Source organism: Staurois parvus, unplaced genomic scaffold (genome assembly GCF_062004578.1).
Source record: "Staurois parvus isolate SC_StPar_1 unplaced genomic scaffold, SC_StPar_1.0 ptg000052l, whole genome shotgun sequence".
Classification (NCBI taxonomy): domain Eukaryota; kingdom Metazoa; phylum Chordata; class Amphibia; order Anura; family Ranidae; genus Staurois; species Staurois parvus.
The window spans coordinates 3,487,773-3,502,644 of NW_028317848.1; the positions used below are offsets into that span (position 1 = coordinate 3,487,773).

General features: G+C 43.9%; 1 protein-coding gene across 1 annotated transcript in view; it reads right to left on the reverse strand.

Annotated features, from left to right (window-relative positions):
- The window catches only part of MTDH (metadherin), a 42,106-nt gene extending 27,723 nt beyond the window's left edge, over positions 1-14,383 (reverse strand). Inside the window, exon 1 of the mRNA XM_089666597.1 lies at positions 13,698-14,383. Coding sequence (XP_089522723.1) covers positions 13,698-14,060 — 363 coding nt within the window. The 5' untranslated portion in view covers positions 14,061-14,383. The remainder of the gene's footprint in view (positions 1-13,697) is intronic.
- Between the last annotated feature and the right edge of the window lie 489 nt (positions 14,384-14,872).

Genomic DNA, 14,872 nt, shown 5'->3' on the forward strand with positions numbered 1-14,872 from the left:
CTAAACGCTATAACGTTCACGTAAACCAAATGATTTACACGTATTGGGATTTGTTATTTTTAGCAAAAACATGTAACAATACATTTTGGCCTAAATTTATGACGAAATTAGATTTTTTAAATTTTGTTTACTGGACATGTTTAATAGCAAAAAGAAATATATATTTTTTCAAAACTTTTTTTTTGCGCAAAGACAAAAAACCCCCCAAAAAAACGCACAGGTGATCAAATACCACCAAAAGAAAACTATTCGTTGGAAAAAAAGGCTGTAAATGTCATTTTGGTGCAGCGTTGCATGACCGCGCAATTGTCAAAGTAATGCAGCACCGTAATGCAAAAAATGGCCTGGTCGGGAAGGGGAGTAAATCCTCAGGAGGGCGAGTGGTTAATTATATCTATCACAAGGGACGTTTGCATTCCTTGTGATAGTAATAAAAGTAAAAGTATTTATAGAATATTAATAGAAATAAATACAATTTTTTTTTTAAAGTGCCCCCGTCCCCCTGTGCTTGTGCACAGTGGTGAACGCATACGTAGGCCATGACCACATATGTAAACAGTGTTCAAACCACACAAGGTATCGCAGCTCACATCAGAGCAAAAGCAAGAATTCTAGCACAAGACATCCTCAGTACGTTTAAACTGGTAATCTGTAGAAATTTTTAAAGCATCATCCATGGAGATTTTTAAGTACCATAGTTAGGCGCCATTCCACGAGCATGCGCAATGTTAAAGCATGACATGTTGGGTATCTACTTGGCGTAACATCAGCTATCATATTTTACAAACAAATTAGGGTATATATTGTGTTTGTTTGCTTGTTTACTCATTAAAGTGTATTTCTTCCCCCCCAAAAATTTGTGTTTGAAAAATCTATACATTTCTAAAAACTGTCCATTTTGGCTTCAGTTTTCGACCAAGTGCCTAGTGTGAAAAAAAACAAAACACACATTTAGTAAATCCAACGTAGTCCTACTGCTTTTCTGATGTCACCTGATGTCTTTTCCTGGTTCAGACAGCCGACCCCCTAATGACATGCCACCAGGTCCTCCCTGTTAGAGGGGAGAAGTTTGTAGGGATGAGGATTTTTCGTATGAGTGAAAGTCCCCTATTGGGTGCTATTAAAAAGTGAACATATCAAACCAAAGGCTAATGTTACATAATTGACCCAATGTCTGAAATGTTATGAAACTTAGCAGGGCACAATCAGGCCTCATAAGCCATCCTAGAAAAAGGATAAAACCTTTTAGACTAAAGAGTTCACACTTAATGGTGGCCATAAACGCCTCCAGAGATGATCAATTTCTTTTCTGATCAAGCTCTTATCAGAATAAAATTTATCTATAGCCGACAACCTATTCAATCGATATGCGACACACGGGAAGTAAATTTAAAACCAATAATTAAGATGTGATCGTAACTTATGATCAAAAGTCAATCACATCTCTGTTTTCATCATGCAATCTCATATTCTGAACAATCAAATACAATCATAGTCACAAAAGTATATCATTCTGTAATGTACAGCGCTGAGCGAACTATTGGCGCTTTATAAATACTGTATAATAATAATAATTGCTGGCAATCAATACAAAACGATCGATAATTTTCTGCCCTAGATAATCATTTCAATTTGGCTGTATCTGATCAAAGCCAACTCTAAAATCGATCAGAAAGGAAGTTATGGCTATTTGATTTTGCAGATTGGATAAAACTTTAAGAAAAAAAAAAAAAAAAATCAAAAAACGTGTGTACGGCCACCATTAGTGACATTGAGCTAAGAGTTAGATTGTCAGATACATGTTCTCTTTAAATGATAAAAACACTACAGAAACGAAGCACATACAAAAGAATTACCAGCACATGGATTTCCAAGTACCTAAAAATGGCAAACCTCTTGCATCAGACCTCTGACACCCCCATGACAATCCAGATCTAACAGAAAAGGCTGACACACCAAGCAGTCAGGCATGCCACTACCAAGAATTCTCAGCTGCTACAAGGACATCTCAGGCACATTTATTCTGTAGGAGGCAAGTTTGAACTTCGGCCATGTGTGGAAATACTACAGAGGCTGGATTTCAGTATACAGCTAAGTATTTTTCCATCTCATGCTTGTATAAACTCACAGCCTCGCTTTTTGTAGAAACGTAAAAATCGAAGTGCTGTCCATAGCAGCAAATCATACTGTCAGTTACTGAACTCTGCATATCACTACTAGAACCGGTCCTGATTGGAATCTATCCTCTGGAAAACACACGCAACTAAATGACATCACATCTGTAAAAGCAACTTTTAGTGAATATCTCCTTGTCACACAGATTACCAATCAATAAGACCACAATCAATGCACTCTGGAACCTTTCCCTGAAATGATATTAAAGTGGAACTTTATTTAACAAACGATTCTTAGCTACAATGCAAAGACTAAAGCCGATACACAGATCGAAATTCGCCGGTTCAGCGGAGACTGGTCAAATTTGAATCAATGTACGGACAGGCTTGTTGCACACAAGTAGATCTATCAATCGACTTCTGTACAACCAGCCTGTCAGGTTTTCCCTGAACGATCAGTGTCACCAGCTATAGTCAGCAACACTGATCACTGTGTTCTGAAGGATTCCCCCATCCACCTTGAATGTGTGGCTGGGAGAAATGGATCATCATTTCACTCAATCTCCTGGTTGAGAAAAAAAAATAAAAATAGAGTGTGTGTCCGTGTGTATATATATCTAGCTATCTAAATGATCAGGAATGTTGCCCGAGACATGCAGTTCCGGGCGCCGGGCAAGCAGAAGGGTTTAGAGCCAACGGTCGCTCCAGAGAGGTGGGGGGTATCCCTCCCACTGCCTTCTGCAGGCTGTGCGGACATCTGTGGAGCCCCCTACCACTTGGTGAAGGCACGCTCTGGTCCAGTCCTGCTTCCCCCGCTGCCCATTGGTGGAGAGCTCCGCCAGTCAGAGCCAGGTGTTCTGTGTCCAGCAGCTCTCCATAAGAACACAATCAGGGCCAGGCAGCCATACAGAGAACACTTGGCTCTGACCGGCGGTGCTCTTCGACGATTTTTTTTTTTTTAAATATATTTAGATTTTATATTTCATCTGATTACAGTTCAATGTAGAATATATATATTTATTATAAATATATATGTTCTGCAGAAAACTATAATCAGATGACACTTTATAGATTTTATTTTTTTTATTAATTTATATACTTTTCATTTTGTTTTTTTAAATAATCTTGTTTATTGTTATCTGCAGATTATTTTATGTACGAATTATTTTTTCTTTTATTTGTATAAAATATATCTATTTTTATATATATTTGTATTTGATTTTATTGTAATCTGATTGTTATCTGCAGATATTTGTATATATATTTATTATTTTTGTTGATATCTGATTAATATTATACATTTATTTTTCTTATTTGATTTTAAATTTTTATTATTATAATTCAGTTATTCTTATCTGCAGTCTTGTACTGTCCGTGACCATCCACTGGGAGGGGAGACAGAGCCTGTCCGATCCAGGACACCTGAACAACTAGGCAGTGCTTCTGCTGGCTGATCATAGAGGTGGACAAAGACCAGCACCACTCTGCCCATCTCAATGATATAGGAAACGGGAAGCAATGAGCATACATATCTTTCCCGGATGGAAACTGCGCCATTTTTAAAAATGGAAAGCATTTGATCACACCGATCTTGGTGTGATCAAATGCTTTTCAGGGCAGAGGAGGGATATGGGGTCTTATTGACCCCAGATCTCTCTATAAAGAGTACATACCGCTGCCTCTTGCTGTCACAGGGGATGTGTACATTCCTCATGACAGCAATAAAAGCAATTAAAAATAATTAAACCAACAGTGTCAAAATAAATTTAAAAAAAAAAAAAAAAAAAGTTAAAACACTCCTGTCTCCCCGTGCTCGCATGCAAAAATGAATGCATGCCTCAGTCCCGCAAGCATGCAAACAGCAATTGTCACACACGTGAGGTATCAACGAGCACATCAGATCGAGGGCAGTAATTCTAGTACCTGGCCTCCTGTGTAACTCTAAAGTGGAAACCTGTAAAAGCTTTTAAAGAGTCACCCATGGATAATAAAATTTACGCCATTTGTTGCAATTGCGTGGGCATGTGCAATTTTATAGCGTAACATGTTTAGTATCGGTTTAATTGGCGTAACATCTTTTACCACAAAAATGGGTCACGTATTGTGTTTTTTTGCATTACAATTCCAAAAAGTGTATTTGAAAAAAAAAATTGTGTTTGAAAAAACTGCTGTGCAAATGCCGTGTGACATAAAAAAATGACTAAACCCAACAATTCTTTAGGGCCTCTGCTTTAAAAAAAATGTTTGGGAGTCCTAAGAAATTTTCTAGCAAAAAATAAAAAAACAAGTTTAAGTTGGCATATAGCCCCTTTCATTTTTAAAAGCCCTAGACATTCCTAATCTGTAATGTACAGCGCTGAGCGAACTATTGGTGCTTTATAAATACTGTATAATAATAATAATAATAAACGCACCGCTGCCTAAAAAAAAAAAAACATCAACGCTTTGTACTTTCCATTCTTTGAATTTTTTTTTTCTTTTATCAGGACAAGTAGATTGTATTGAGGAACAAGAAGACTGGGGCCTTGATTAAGTCCCTTGGACAAGCAGTTTTCTTTAAAACATTTTCCACATCCCGGAATGTATGGGCTGCCCAACTCATTCTTATAGCCTACAGGTCACATACATTGAAGAACATTTTCTGCCTCTCACCTCTGCACTTCTTGATGGGCATATGCACACTTCCACTTACTTTCCATCCATCAAGTGCCAGACGGGACAGTCAATCTGCTGGGATGACTTCCTCCATGGCATCTACAGTGATATTTCAGCAGGTTGCAGGATCTGCAACGGCACTGAAGAGCCATGCAGATAAGAAGCATGAACAAAGACAAGACATCATTTGCTGATCAGATCAGGAGCTGTCTAGAAATGTTGCCGGTATTAGGTAATACCGTTACATTTTAAATCCAGTGTGCAGGATCACTTCTCATACGTCATGTAAGGGCTGGCTTCAAACCCAAGAAGAAGATGCCTTTGATTCTGACATATAATGCAAGATAGCACTGGTATTAATGGAGAAGGTGGACATGAGGCAGCAGTGGGGGGCAACAACTATGCAGCAAGGAAGATTTTTTTTACCTAGCAATTTATTAAAGCGGAGTTCCACTCGACCTATGAAAATAAAAAAAAGTCAGCAGCTACAAATACTGTAGCTGCTGACTTTTAAAAAACAGCCACTTACCTGTCCCTCGGTCCTGTGGTGTGTCCCCCGCAGCTCGTTTCATCGGCTGTCCTGTGTTCCAGGAGGCCGGCATCTTCAGTGCGGACACTCGGCTGTGATAGCTTGCGGCTTCACTGCCGGGTACCCACTGCGCATGCGCGAGTAGCGCTGCTCTTCATGAATGGTCCTGTAGTCTTCTGGGACCTGTCACGTGTCCCAAAAGGCTACAGGGAGGACACCTTCCGCTTCCGATTGCCTAGGCAATCGGACCAGAAGTGGGAGCAGGTACCTGTCAAATTCGGGTACCCGCTTCCCAAAGTTACCACTCTTTAATTGGGAGAAGTCCTTAAAGCAGAACTTCCCCTTTTGGGTGGAGCTCTGCTTTAATGATTATCATCACACAGTCTTCTTGTCTTCACTTCCTGTCCCATAGCCAATAAGAAGAGTAATAGAGAAGCAGTTGTTCAATGGGAACACTAGCTCTGGTGACCCTGGTGAATTCCAGGGATTTCCCTAGTTTTGGAGGGATTTCCTCTCACTTCCTGTTGCAGCTATGGGACAGTAGGTGAGGAAAATTCTCCCCAATGGGACACACAGGGCAGAAGGGTCTGGTATGGATTTTGCAGGGGACATCACTGTTTTTGAGTGGGGTCCCCCTTGACAATGCATACTAGACCTGAAGGGCCTGGTTTGTATTGTGGAGGGGCCCTCAACATTTTTTTTATTTTCCATTGACAGGCTCTTTTGTTTACATTTGTTATGATGCTGGAGGGTACTGGCTCCTTAAACCGAACTACACCACATTTGAGTTCCACAAGCCAAAAACGCAATTTGTATTATTCAAAGCAAACTCGCCCATCCAGGCATTTCTCCATGTTTTATTTTGATGTAAAATCACTTTTAAAACACCCTAGCATTTCTGACCATGGACATCTTGAGTAATGGCAGATGATTCATGTAGCATCTACTTCCTGAAATCCATCTGTCCTTAGCTTATGCATGCAGACAGGAGGGTGTGCTTACCTAAGAAAACCCCTCCTGAAATGTATGATACTTGCTTAGGCCTGGAAGTAACTGAAGACATGTGTAAAACAAACAAAAAAAAAAAATTAGGAGTGAATTTCATTTCTCGCAGGTCAACAATTATTTTTTGTAGTTGCAGGGTGTATAAAGGATACAAAACAGGAAATGTGCAGATACTGCAGAGGCATGCTGCCTTTTTTTTTTCTTATTTCTACCCCGACATAAGCTTCAAACAATTATTCTCTGATGAAAATCAGGAATTTGGTTTGGTTTCTAAAATCATGGCGCTAAATACGTCTATCTAGAAAGGCAGAACATCAAAAACAAGAAAAACTGTCACACTTAAGAAATCTGCAAGTTACAGCAGAAAAGGCTTTTATTTGCTATATTTTCTTAAGCCAAAAAAAAAAAATCTAGTGTGAAAGGGGCAGAGGTCAGGCAGCTGCATCGGTTCAAGTAAAAGCGTCAAAGCAAACAAAGATTGGAGAAAATACCAGCTGCTGACCACAATATTACCCAGCCACTGTCTGCTGGGACCCTTTTTTTAGGGGTTCAGGTTGTTTATTTAAGAGTCTGGTGTTAATATATGTCACTTTATGTCAGTGTGATGGGTCACTGGGGAGTTAACCATTATAACTGTGCGGCAGATAATTGGGGGAGGGTCTCACTCTGGGTCAGTAGGACATGTGTGGTCAGCAACAAATGTCTTGCCATGTGAGCAATGTCTCACTTCACTTTCTTCTGTGTACAGAATAGAAGAGTTTTAACGGTTACAGCTGTCACAGATCTCACTTGCCCGCATGCTCTCAGATTTTGGCTGCAGAGAGCCATGGTGAGGAGGTGGTGTGATGTCTGCGCAGTGCTGTGCTGATATGCTACATGCCTGCATTTTACGGCAGCTCACTGTACACCACCTCCAGCCTGTGTTTCAGTGCAAACAGAGTACATAGAAAATAATTGTGTTCAGGTTGTCCTAGCAGTGGCCAGTATTTATCCCGTGCGGAAAAACAACAAACAGTGACAGTGTGAATGAGCCCTAAGATGAAAAAAAAATCTACAAGAAGGTTTATCAAGTAAAACATTTTGGCACCAAAATAAATGAGTGTTACACAATTACCGTATTTTGTATTCGCTCCATAAGACGCACTCCCCCCCCCCCCCAAACATGGGGGAAAATGTCTGTTCGTCTTATGGAGTGAATATGGAGCTGTAGGCCTGGTATTCCTGCCGCCGCTGTGTTAGAATACCAGGCCGGCCGCTCGGATCTTCTGTGCAGCAGAACCTGCTCCTCGGTCCTACCTGTTCCAGTTCAGCAGTGTCCTCACCGTCTTCTCTCCCTGGCTCCGGCATCTTTAGTGTGGGCACCCGGCTGTGACAGCTTGCGGCTTCACAGCTGGGTGCCCACTGGGCATGCACAAGAAGCGCTGCAATTTGTGAATGGTCCGGTAGTCTTCTGGGACCTGTCGTGTGTCCCCGAAGATGGGGAGGGAGGACAACTCCGAGGCAGTGGGAGCTGGTACCTGTCAAATTCGGGTTCCCGCTCCCGCCCCCTTCCTCTCCCCAAAGGCCCGCCGTCTCTGGTCATCCCCTGTACTGCGTCCGCCGTCTCTGGTCATCCCCTGTACTGCGTCCGCCGTCTCTGGTCATCCCCTGTACTGCGTCCGCCGTCTCTGGTCATCCCCTGTACTGCGTCCGCCGTCTCTGGTCATCCCCTGTACTGCGTCCGCCGTCTCTGGTCATCCCCTGTACTGCTTCCGCAGTCCATTGGTTCACAATATGTTTTTTCTTGTTTTCCTCCTCGAATACCTAGGTGTGTCTTTTGGTCAGGTGTGTCTCATGGAGCAAAAAATATGGTACATACTTTGTCTGGAAAAAAAAGATCTGACTCCATCTAGTTCAACCAATAGAACTATTTAGTTCAGCCCTTCACAAACGTTATTAAACACTGTACTCAGGCCTCTGAAGCAGGCAGCTTAGAAGTTGCATCCAGAAAGCCATTGTCAATGAGGAACAAGCTGTACCTTCCCTACAGATGTATACTGGACATAACATACAGAGCACTGCAGAATGCTGACCGCGGGGCTATGTACACACAGCAATCTAATCATGTCAAAGGAAATGACAGCAACCAGAATGCAGCATAAAGCCTTCTGGACAATTGCAGGATGTTGCACATTGATCTGTCATAGTAAACATAGGCCAGAGAGGTTTTATACACCAAGGAGAGCCTTGACGACTGGTTTTACATTATAATATTGGAAGTATATTACATTTCATAATATAGGAGCATCAATAAAAAAAAAAAAAAAAAAAAAAAAAGGATTCTGGGTCCCTCAAATCCTGCCTGGAGTTCAACACCAAAAGTACATTTCTGTAAAGAGGACTGACATTTCTGGTAACCAGTTACATAAAGTATATATTTTATATGGGGGAAACATTTTAAACATCTAAGCCCAACTCCATGCTCCATGCATATCTCCGAATTGTAGCTCAATGCAAACTTTTAGGCTTCATTCACGCAGACAACTGCTGCTGGTGAGAATTATCCAAACTAGCAGCATGCAGTGTGCGAAGAGCTGTGGGCAGAATGATACCCTGTAGAAGTCACAGGCGGGCGCTGGTGCTGATTGCATGCAACTGCTTATCCCAGTGAATAGGAGCTCTGACTGACCCAGGATGCAGACGTTTGCTTCCAGGGACGACATTTGGAAGCGATATTTGGGGCCTTAGCACAGCTAAGTCCTAGAGTCTAGAGGTGTGCAGCTGTAAACTCTGATCCCTCTGATCCCCCTTGTATTGAATTGTATTGTGACTGTACAGTCTCCCTCCATGTTGTAAAGCACTGTGCAAACTGTTGGCAATATATAAATCATGTGTAATAACCTGAATGAAGCAGCCCCCCCCCATCGGCCAGTCTGAATGAGGCCTTATAACTTTAGTCAGCCTGCAGCTTTGTTTTAGTTACAGATCTCCATAGAGATCAGAGGGGCCTCCTGAAGATATCACATAGTGCTGACAAATCCCAGTGAGCCTTACTGGGAAAGGTCATTCTAAAAACTGAGCTTCTCTACAAACAATTGTACAATTAAAAACACACGATGATACTTAACATTATGCCCAATCCATCTGTACTAGTTGGGGGTAAAGGCATTTTCTTGGGGGGGGGGTAAGAATAAGCAGGGGCGGACCGACCATTCGGGCACTGCCCGAGGGCCCTGGGTATGCTCCTGGTACCTTTCATAGGCTTTTCTGGGTGTGGTTTGAGTGTGGGCGAGGACACGGGGCCCCATGATCCCCTATTGCCCGGGGGCCTATGAGTCGTCAGTCAGCCCCTGAAGTATAATCATTCCTGGAAATGTAATTAAAGGATAAGTTCACCTTTTCATAAAAACAAAATTAAAGAAAAAAAAAAAAGAAATAATATATATATATATATATATATATATATATATATGAACACCACCCTCTCCCAGTCCTTGCTGCTGTAAATGCCATCCCCCACCACTCCTGCCAGCCGGGGTAACAGGCCACACACTTGTGGCATTAGAACGCTTGCAGCGGCTGGAGTTCGTTCATCAGGGTGGTCACATGACTGCGCTGACCGATAAGGTCTTCTTTCTTCTGGGACACTGCCCTGGAAGAATGAATGCTCAAAAGATTCTCATTGGTCAGTGTAATCACATGGACGTACCGACCAAGGACCACTAACCGTTGTAAGTTAGCTCACCTTCCCAGTTTTTTTCTTCTTTAGTGCGTTTCCTTCAGTCTTCAGCCGCTCATACATGTTCTAATCAATACAATCTCTCCTAGATCTACCATCTATGTCAGCCATTCTCAGCCGGGGTTCCAGAGCAATACATTAAGCACAGGAGCTTTGTAGCTGTTTGGGGCTCATTTATGTCAGCGCTTGTTGGCCCCTCTGAAAAGAGATCCACGGTGGACTGGTTTTCAGGAGGGTGGACTGGTTTTCAGGAGGGTGGTTTGACAAGTGTCTGGGAGGCGATGTTTCTATTTTAACCCTGAAATGCCCACACCGCCATCATGTGCGCTGCAATAGGGTGCAGTGAGGTCCCATCCGCATAAATGGCTGTGTTCAATTGCTGCACACCCCACCAAAAGCAACATTTGTGCTGTGGCCGTGAAACAATGCATCATGACTGCAGCATGTGTACATCCCCCTACAGCTGCTGTGGTAGATTTAAGGCTAGTTCAGATCGCTCTTCAGAGAGCACTTGACAAGCAGGGAGGAGGAGCTGTATCACCTGTTTTAATGCCTTAGATGCCCGGTGACTTTGCCACAGCGCAGCCCATTCATTTGAATGAGTTGTGTTTGGCATGCAGTAGCATCCACTGAATGTAACATGGTATAATTCTTGCTGCTGCCACAAAGCAAAGAATCACAGCCATGATATGCATACACCCCTGGCCACTGCTTCCCAGCTAAAGGGGGAGTGGTTGGGGGTCTGGGGTGGTAAAAACATCTCAAGCTATGGTTTTACTACCGCTTTTAATTACTGAAGTAAACATACCCCAAGAGTGGCAGTAAAACTATGACTTATGCAGTAAAGCATGCTTGTTATACTCACTGTGGAACCTAAGGGGTTAATCCTCTGCATTGTGTAAAATGGAGGTTTGATCCTGTCTTCTCTGTTCCTCCCCTTTTCCCCTGCATCTCTTTGTGCTGTGCAGAGAGATACAAAGCAGCATGTCCTTGCTTGCATGAGAGTTCTATGGTGTTTACACACAGGTCTCTCCCCTGGCAGCTTTCCCCGACGATCGGCAAGTGTCAGTCAGGAATCGCCAGCAGGGACCCGGCGATTAACATCCCTAGCCACCAGTAGCAACGCAGGTAGGGCGGCATGCGCACCCCCTTCCCAGAAATGCAAATCACACACACATACATACACACAGTAATACCTCGGTTTACGAATTTAATTTGTTCTGCAGGACTTTTCGTATAGCGAAAAATTTGTAAACCGAAACGCCGTTTCCCATAGGAAAGCATTGAAAACCAATTAATCCGTTCCGGAGGTCAGACAAAAGTAAACACTACTAAAATACTGCATGAGTTATTTTATCACCTCATGTGGTATTTTAGTAGTGACAACCATGGGCTAATGTTTCAGCTGTCAGCGGGGTTCCCCACTAATAGCTGAACGTAAAAGAATTGCCGACAATTAAAAAAAAATTATTAAAAACATGGCGTGTGGTCACCTCCTCCATCCATACCAAACCCTTATCCAAGCATGCAGCCCGGCAGGTCAGGAAAGGGGGGGTGGGGGAGACGAGAGAGTGCCCCTCCTGAATCATACCAGGCCACATGCCCTCAACATGGGGGGGTGCTCCTCCCCCCCAAAAGCACCTTGTTGCCATGTTGAAGGGGGCAAGGGCCCCCTCCCCACAACCCTGGCCAGTGGTTTTGGGGGTCTGCCGGCAGGGGGCTTATCGGAATCTGAAAGACCCCTTTAACAGATCTTGCCCCCCCAATGTGAATGAATATGGGGTACATGGTATTCCTACTCATGAACAAAAAGTGTAGTGTGAAAAAAAAAAAAGGCAGGACACGGTCTTTGACAAGTCCTTAATTAAAATAAAAAACTAAAAGATGTCCCCCGCAGTAGATCCAGCGTCAATCACAATGCTCGCTGCCACCGACCCGAAAAAAAAAAAAAAACAGAACAGAACAAAAAAAAAAAAAAAAAAAAGAAAACCAGAAAAAAAAAAAAAAAAAGGTTCCGCACCCGAGGATGGCTTCCGGCCTTCTGCCTGCTCCAATGGTTTGACAGTTCTTAAATATGTAGGGGGCGGGACCACCCGGGACATCACGCATGTGATCCCACCCCATGTGACATCAATGATGTCACATGGGGCGGGGTCACTCAGGCCAACGGAACAGGCAGATGGCAGCAGCACATCGTCGGAAGCCGAGCTTTTTTTTTTAAATTTTTTTTTTTGGGTCAGCGGAGGGCATCGTGATTGACGTTAGATCTACTGCAGGGGACATTCTTTTAGTTTTCTCTTTTAATAAAGGACTTGTCAAAGACCGTGTCCTGTCTTTTTTCACACAACACTTACCCGATACACATGGGGGGGTGTATGGATAAGGGTTTGGTATGGATTTTGGGGGGGACCACCACACCAACTTTTCATTTTGGCATGGGAGTTCCCCTCAAAATCCACACCAGACCCGTAGGGCTTGGTATGGATGGGAGGGGGAACCCCACGCCGTTTTATTAAATTTAATTACGGTGTTGGTTTTTAAATGTAATTACCACTTTTTTTCCTTCACTATAGCTCAGAAATTCAGCTGTCACTTCCTCCCAGCTAAAAGAGAAAGTTTTTTAGTTTATTTCACAGAGTTAAGAGAAACAATGTTTCCTTTTAGTTTCTTAAAAGAAACAGTTTCCATTAACTCTGGGGAAAGTGAAAACATTTAATTCTGTGAGCTATAGCGAAGGAAAAAAAATTGCATTTAAAAATCAGCACCGACATACACTTCATATTGCGAAAAAAAGTCAAACTGAGGCATTATTTTCAATGGATTTTAATTCGATAATTACGTTAACCGAGGTATTACTGTGTATACATACACACACACATTATATATATATATACACATACACAGCCAGACGTGATTTTGCGCAGCCCTGCCACCCTGTAGCAGTACTACTAGAGGACGGCAGGCAAGTGGTTAAACAAAAATCATACACTCAAGTATCGTACAAGAAAAACTTTCCCCCTTGTACTTTGAATAACTTCAAACGGAAGCTGTGTACCACCAATCAGTTTATCGGACAAAAACTCTGAAACCAGTATTTTTCATCTGATTTCCTGATTGTGTGTACTAGGTTTTAGGAAGACCATTCATGCTACAATCTGATTGTACAATCTCCTTTAATACAACCAATTAACGTGAGGGTCCAAGGTAAGATCACACCACAATCTGATTGTACAATCTCCTGTAGCTCTGTGTAAATGTATGGGTCTGCCTGACTGGAAAGATGAGGAGGGTTCTCAGATGACATAGTTGTCAAGGACCTGTACAATCAGATTGCACAGCGTATGGTGACTCTTAGGCAGATCATTCAGGTTACACTTTAATTGTCCAAGCTCTTTTGATGGTCTGTGCTAAGCGGAGCACACACACACATTACAATCTGGTTGTACAAGCTCCTTTAATATGAACACACCTAGGTAATGTGATGGTCTATGATAAGCAGGCCTCACATGTTACAATCTGGTTGTACGATCTCCTTGAGATCTGCCTGCTTGTATACCGAGTGTATAGAAGAAGCAGCTCCGCCTATGGCAATCAGTGAGGTTTATGGAGCGGCCATCGTCCGATGAGATCGGGGGGTGTATGTGTACACAGCCGGGGGTGATCCCCCCTTCCTCACCTTGGCCTTGTCGGCCGCCTTCTTCTTGCTCTTCTTCCGGGCCTCGTCCAGCCGGACGCTCTTGCTGGGTAGAGGGGCGGCCTTTGCGAGGTGCGGGGCCGGCTCCGCGTCCTCCGCTGTGGCCGCTCTCCTGGCTGGGGAGGCCCGGGCCGAGGCGCAGTGTAGCAGTAGCAGGAGGAGCAGCAGGGCCAGGAAGGCCGGCACGGCCAGGAAGACCCAGGACGGGTACAGCTGAGGCTGCAGGCCGAGCTCCACTCCCAGCTCGGTGCGGAGGAGGCCCAGGCCTGTGGTCAACAGCTGCCGTAACCGGGCCGACACCTCCTCGGCGTGCTGGGCCGCTGCCTCCTGCCAGCCGGACGCCATGGTGGATGAGGAGCAGCGGGCCTTCCTTCCTGCCCGGCCCCGGGAACTCCTGCAAGTGTCAGCAGCCGGAGAGTGAGAGCCGGAGGAGGGGAGAACGACTGGAGAAAAGCCGGCTCCGCCCAGGGCCTAACTCCGCAACGTCATCACTCCGGACCACATCAGGGGAATGGGGGAGACCTGCGACGCCTGCCAGGCAGCTCTAACACCGCCCTCATCACCACCCTGCACTGATTGGACGGCACTAGGCGCCTTCTCCAATGGGAACAAGCGCTGAGATCACACGGTGTTCCGCCGTCCGGGCAGAACAGCATGGAAGGCAATAGTCTACGAATACAAGGCTGGGGCCTGCAGGGAGTGGGTCGGGTCACGTGATTTTGCTCAGCTGCTGACGTGGACTCAGCTCAGCGCTGTGTGAGGGAAGAAAGTCCTCCTGAATCAAATGTTAATTATCCCTGCAGAAGGATGAGCTCGAACGTGTGTAATAAAATATCCACGGTTCATTGTAACTTTATGTAGCTCGTGAAAAACATTTTAAGCTGCCAGTATGCAACATGGCTGACCAGACGTGTCCATTGTACTGCGCCTGCACAAAAGGAGCGTCCGGACGTCTGTTTTTTTTATTTCAAATAAACTTTAATGAAACTAGTTGTGCATACAGTATTTTTCTGTCACAATGATAAGTTAACCACTTGCCTACTGGGCACCTTTACCCCCTTCCTGCCCAGGCTAATTTTCAGCTTGCAGCGCTGTCACACTTTGAATGACAATTGCACGGTCATGCAACACTGTACCCATATGACATTTTTATTATT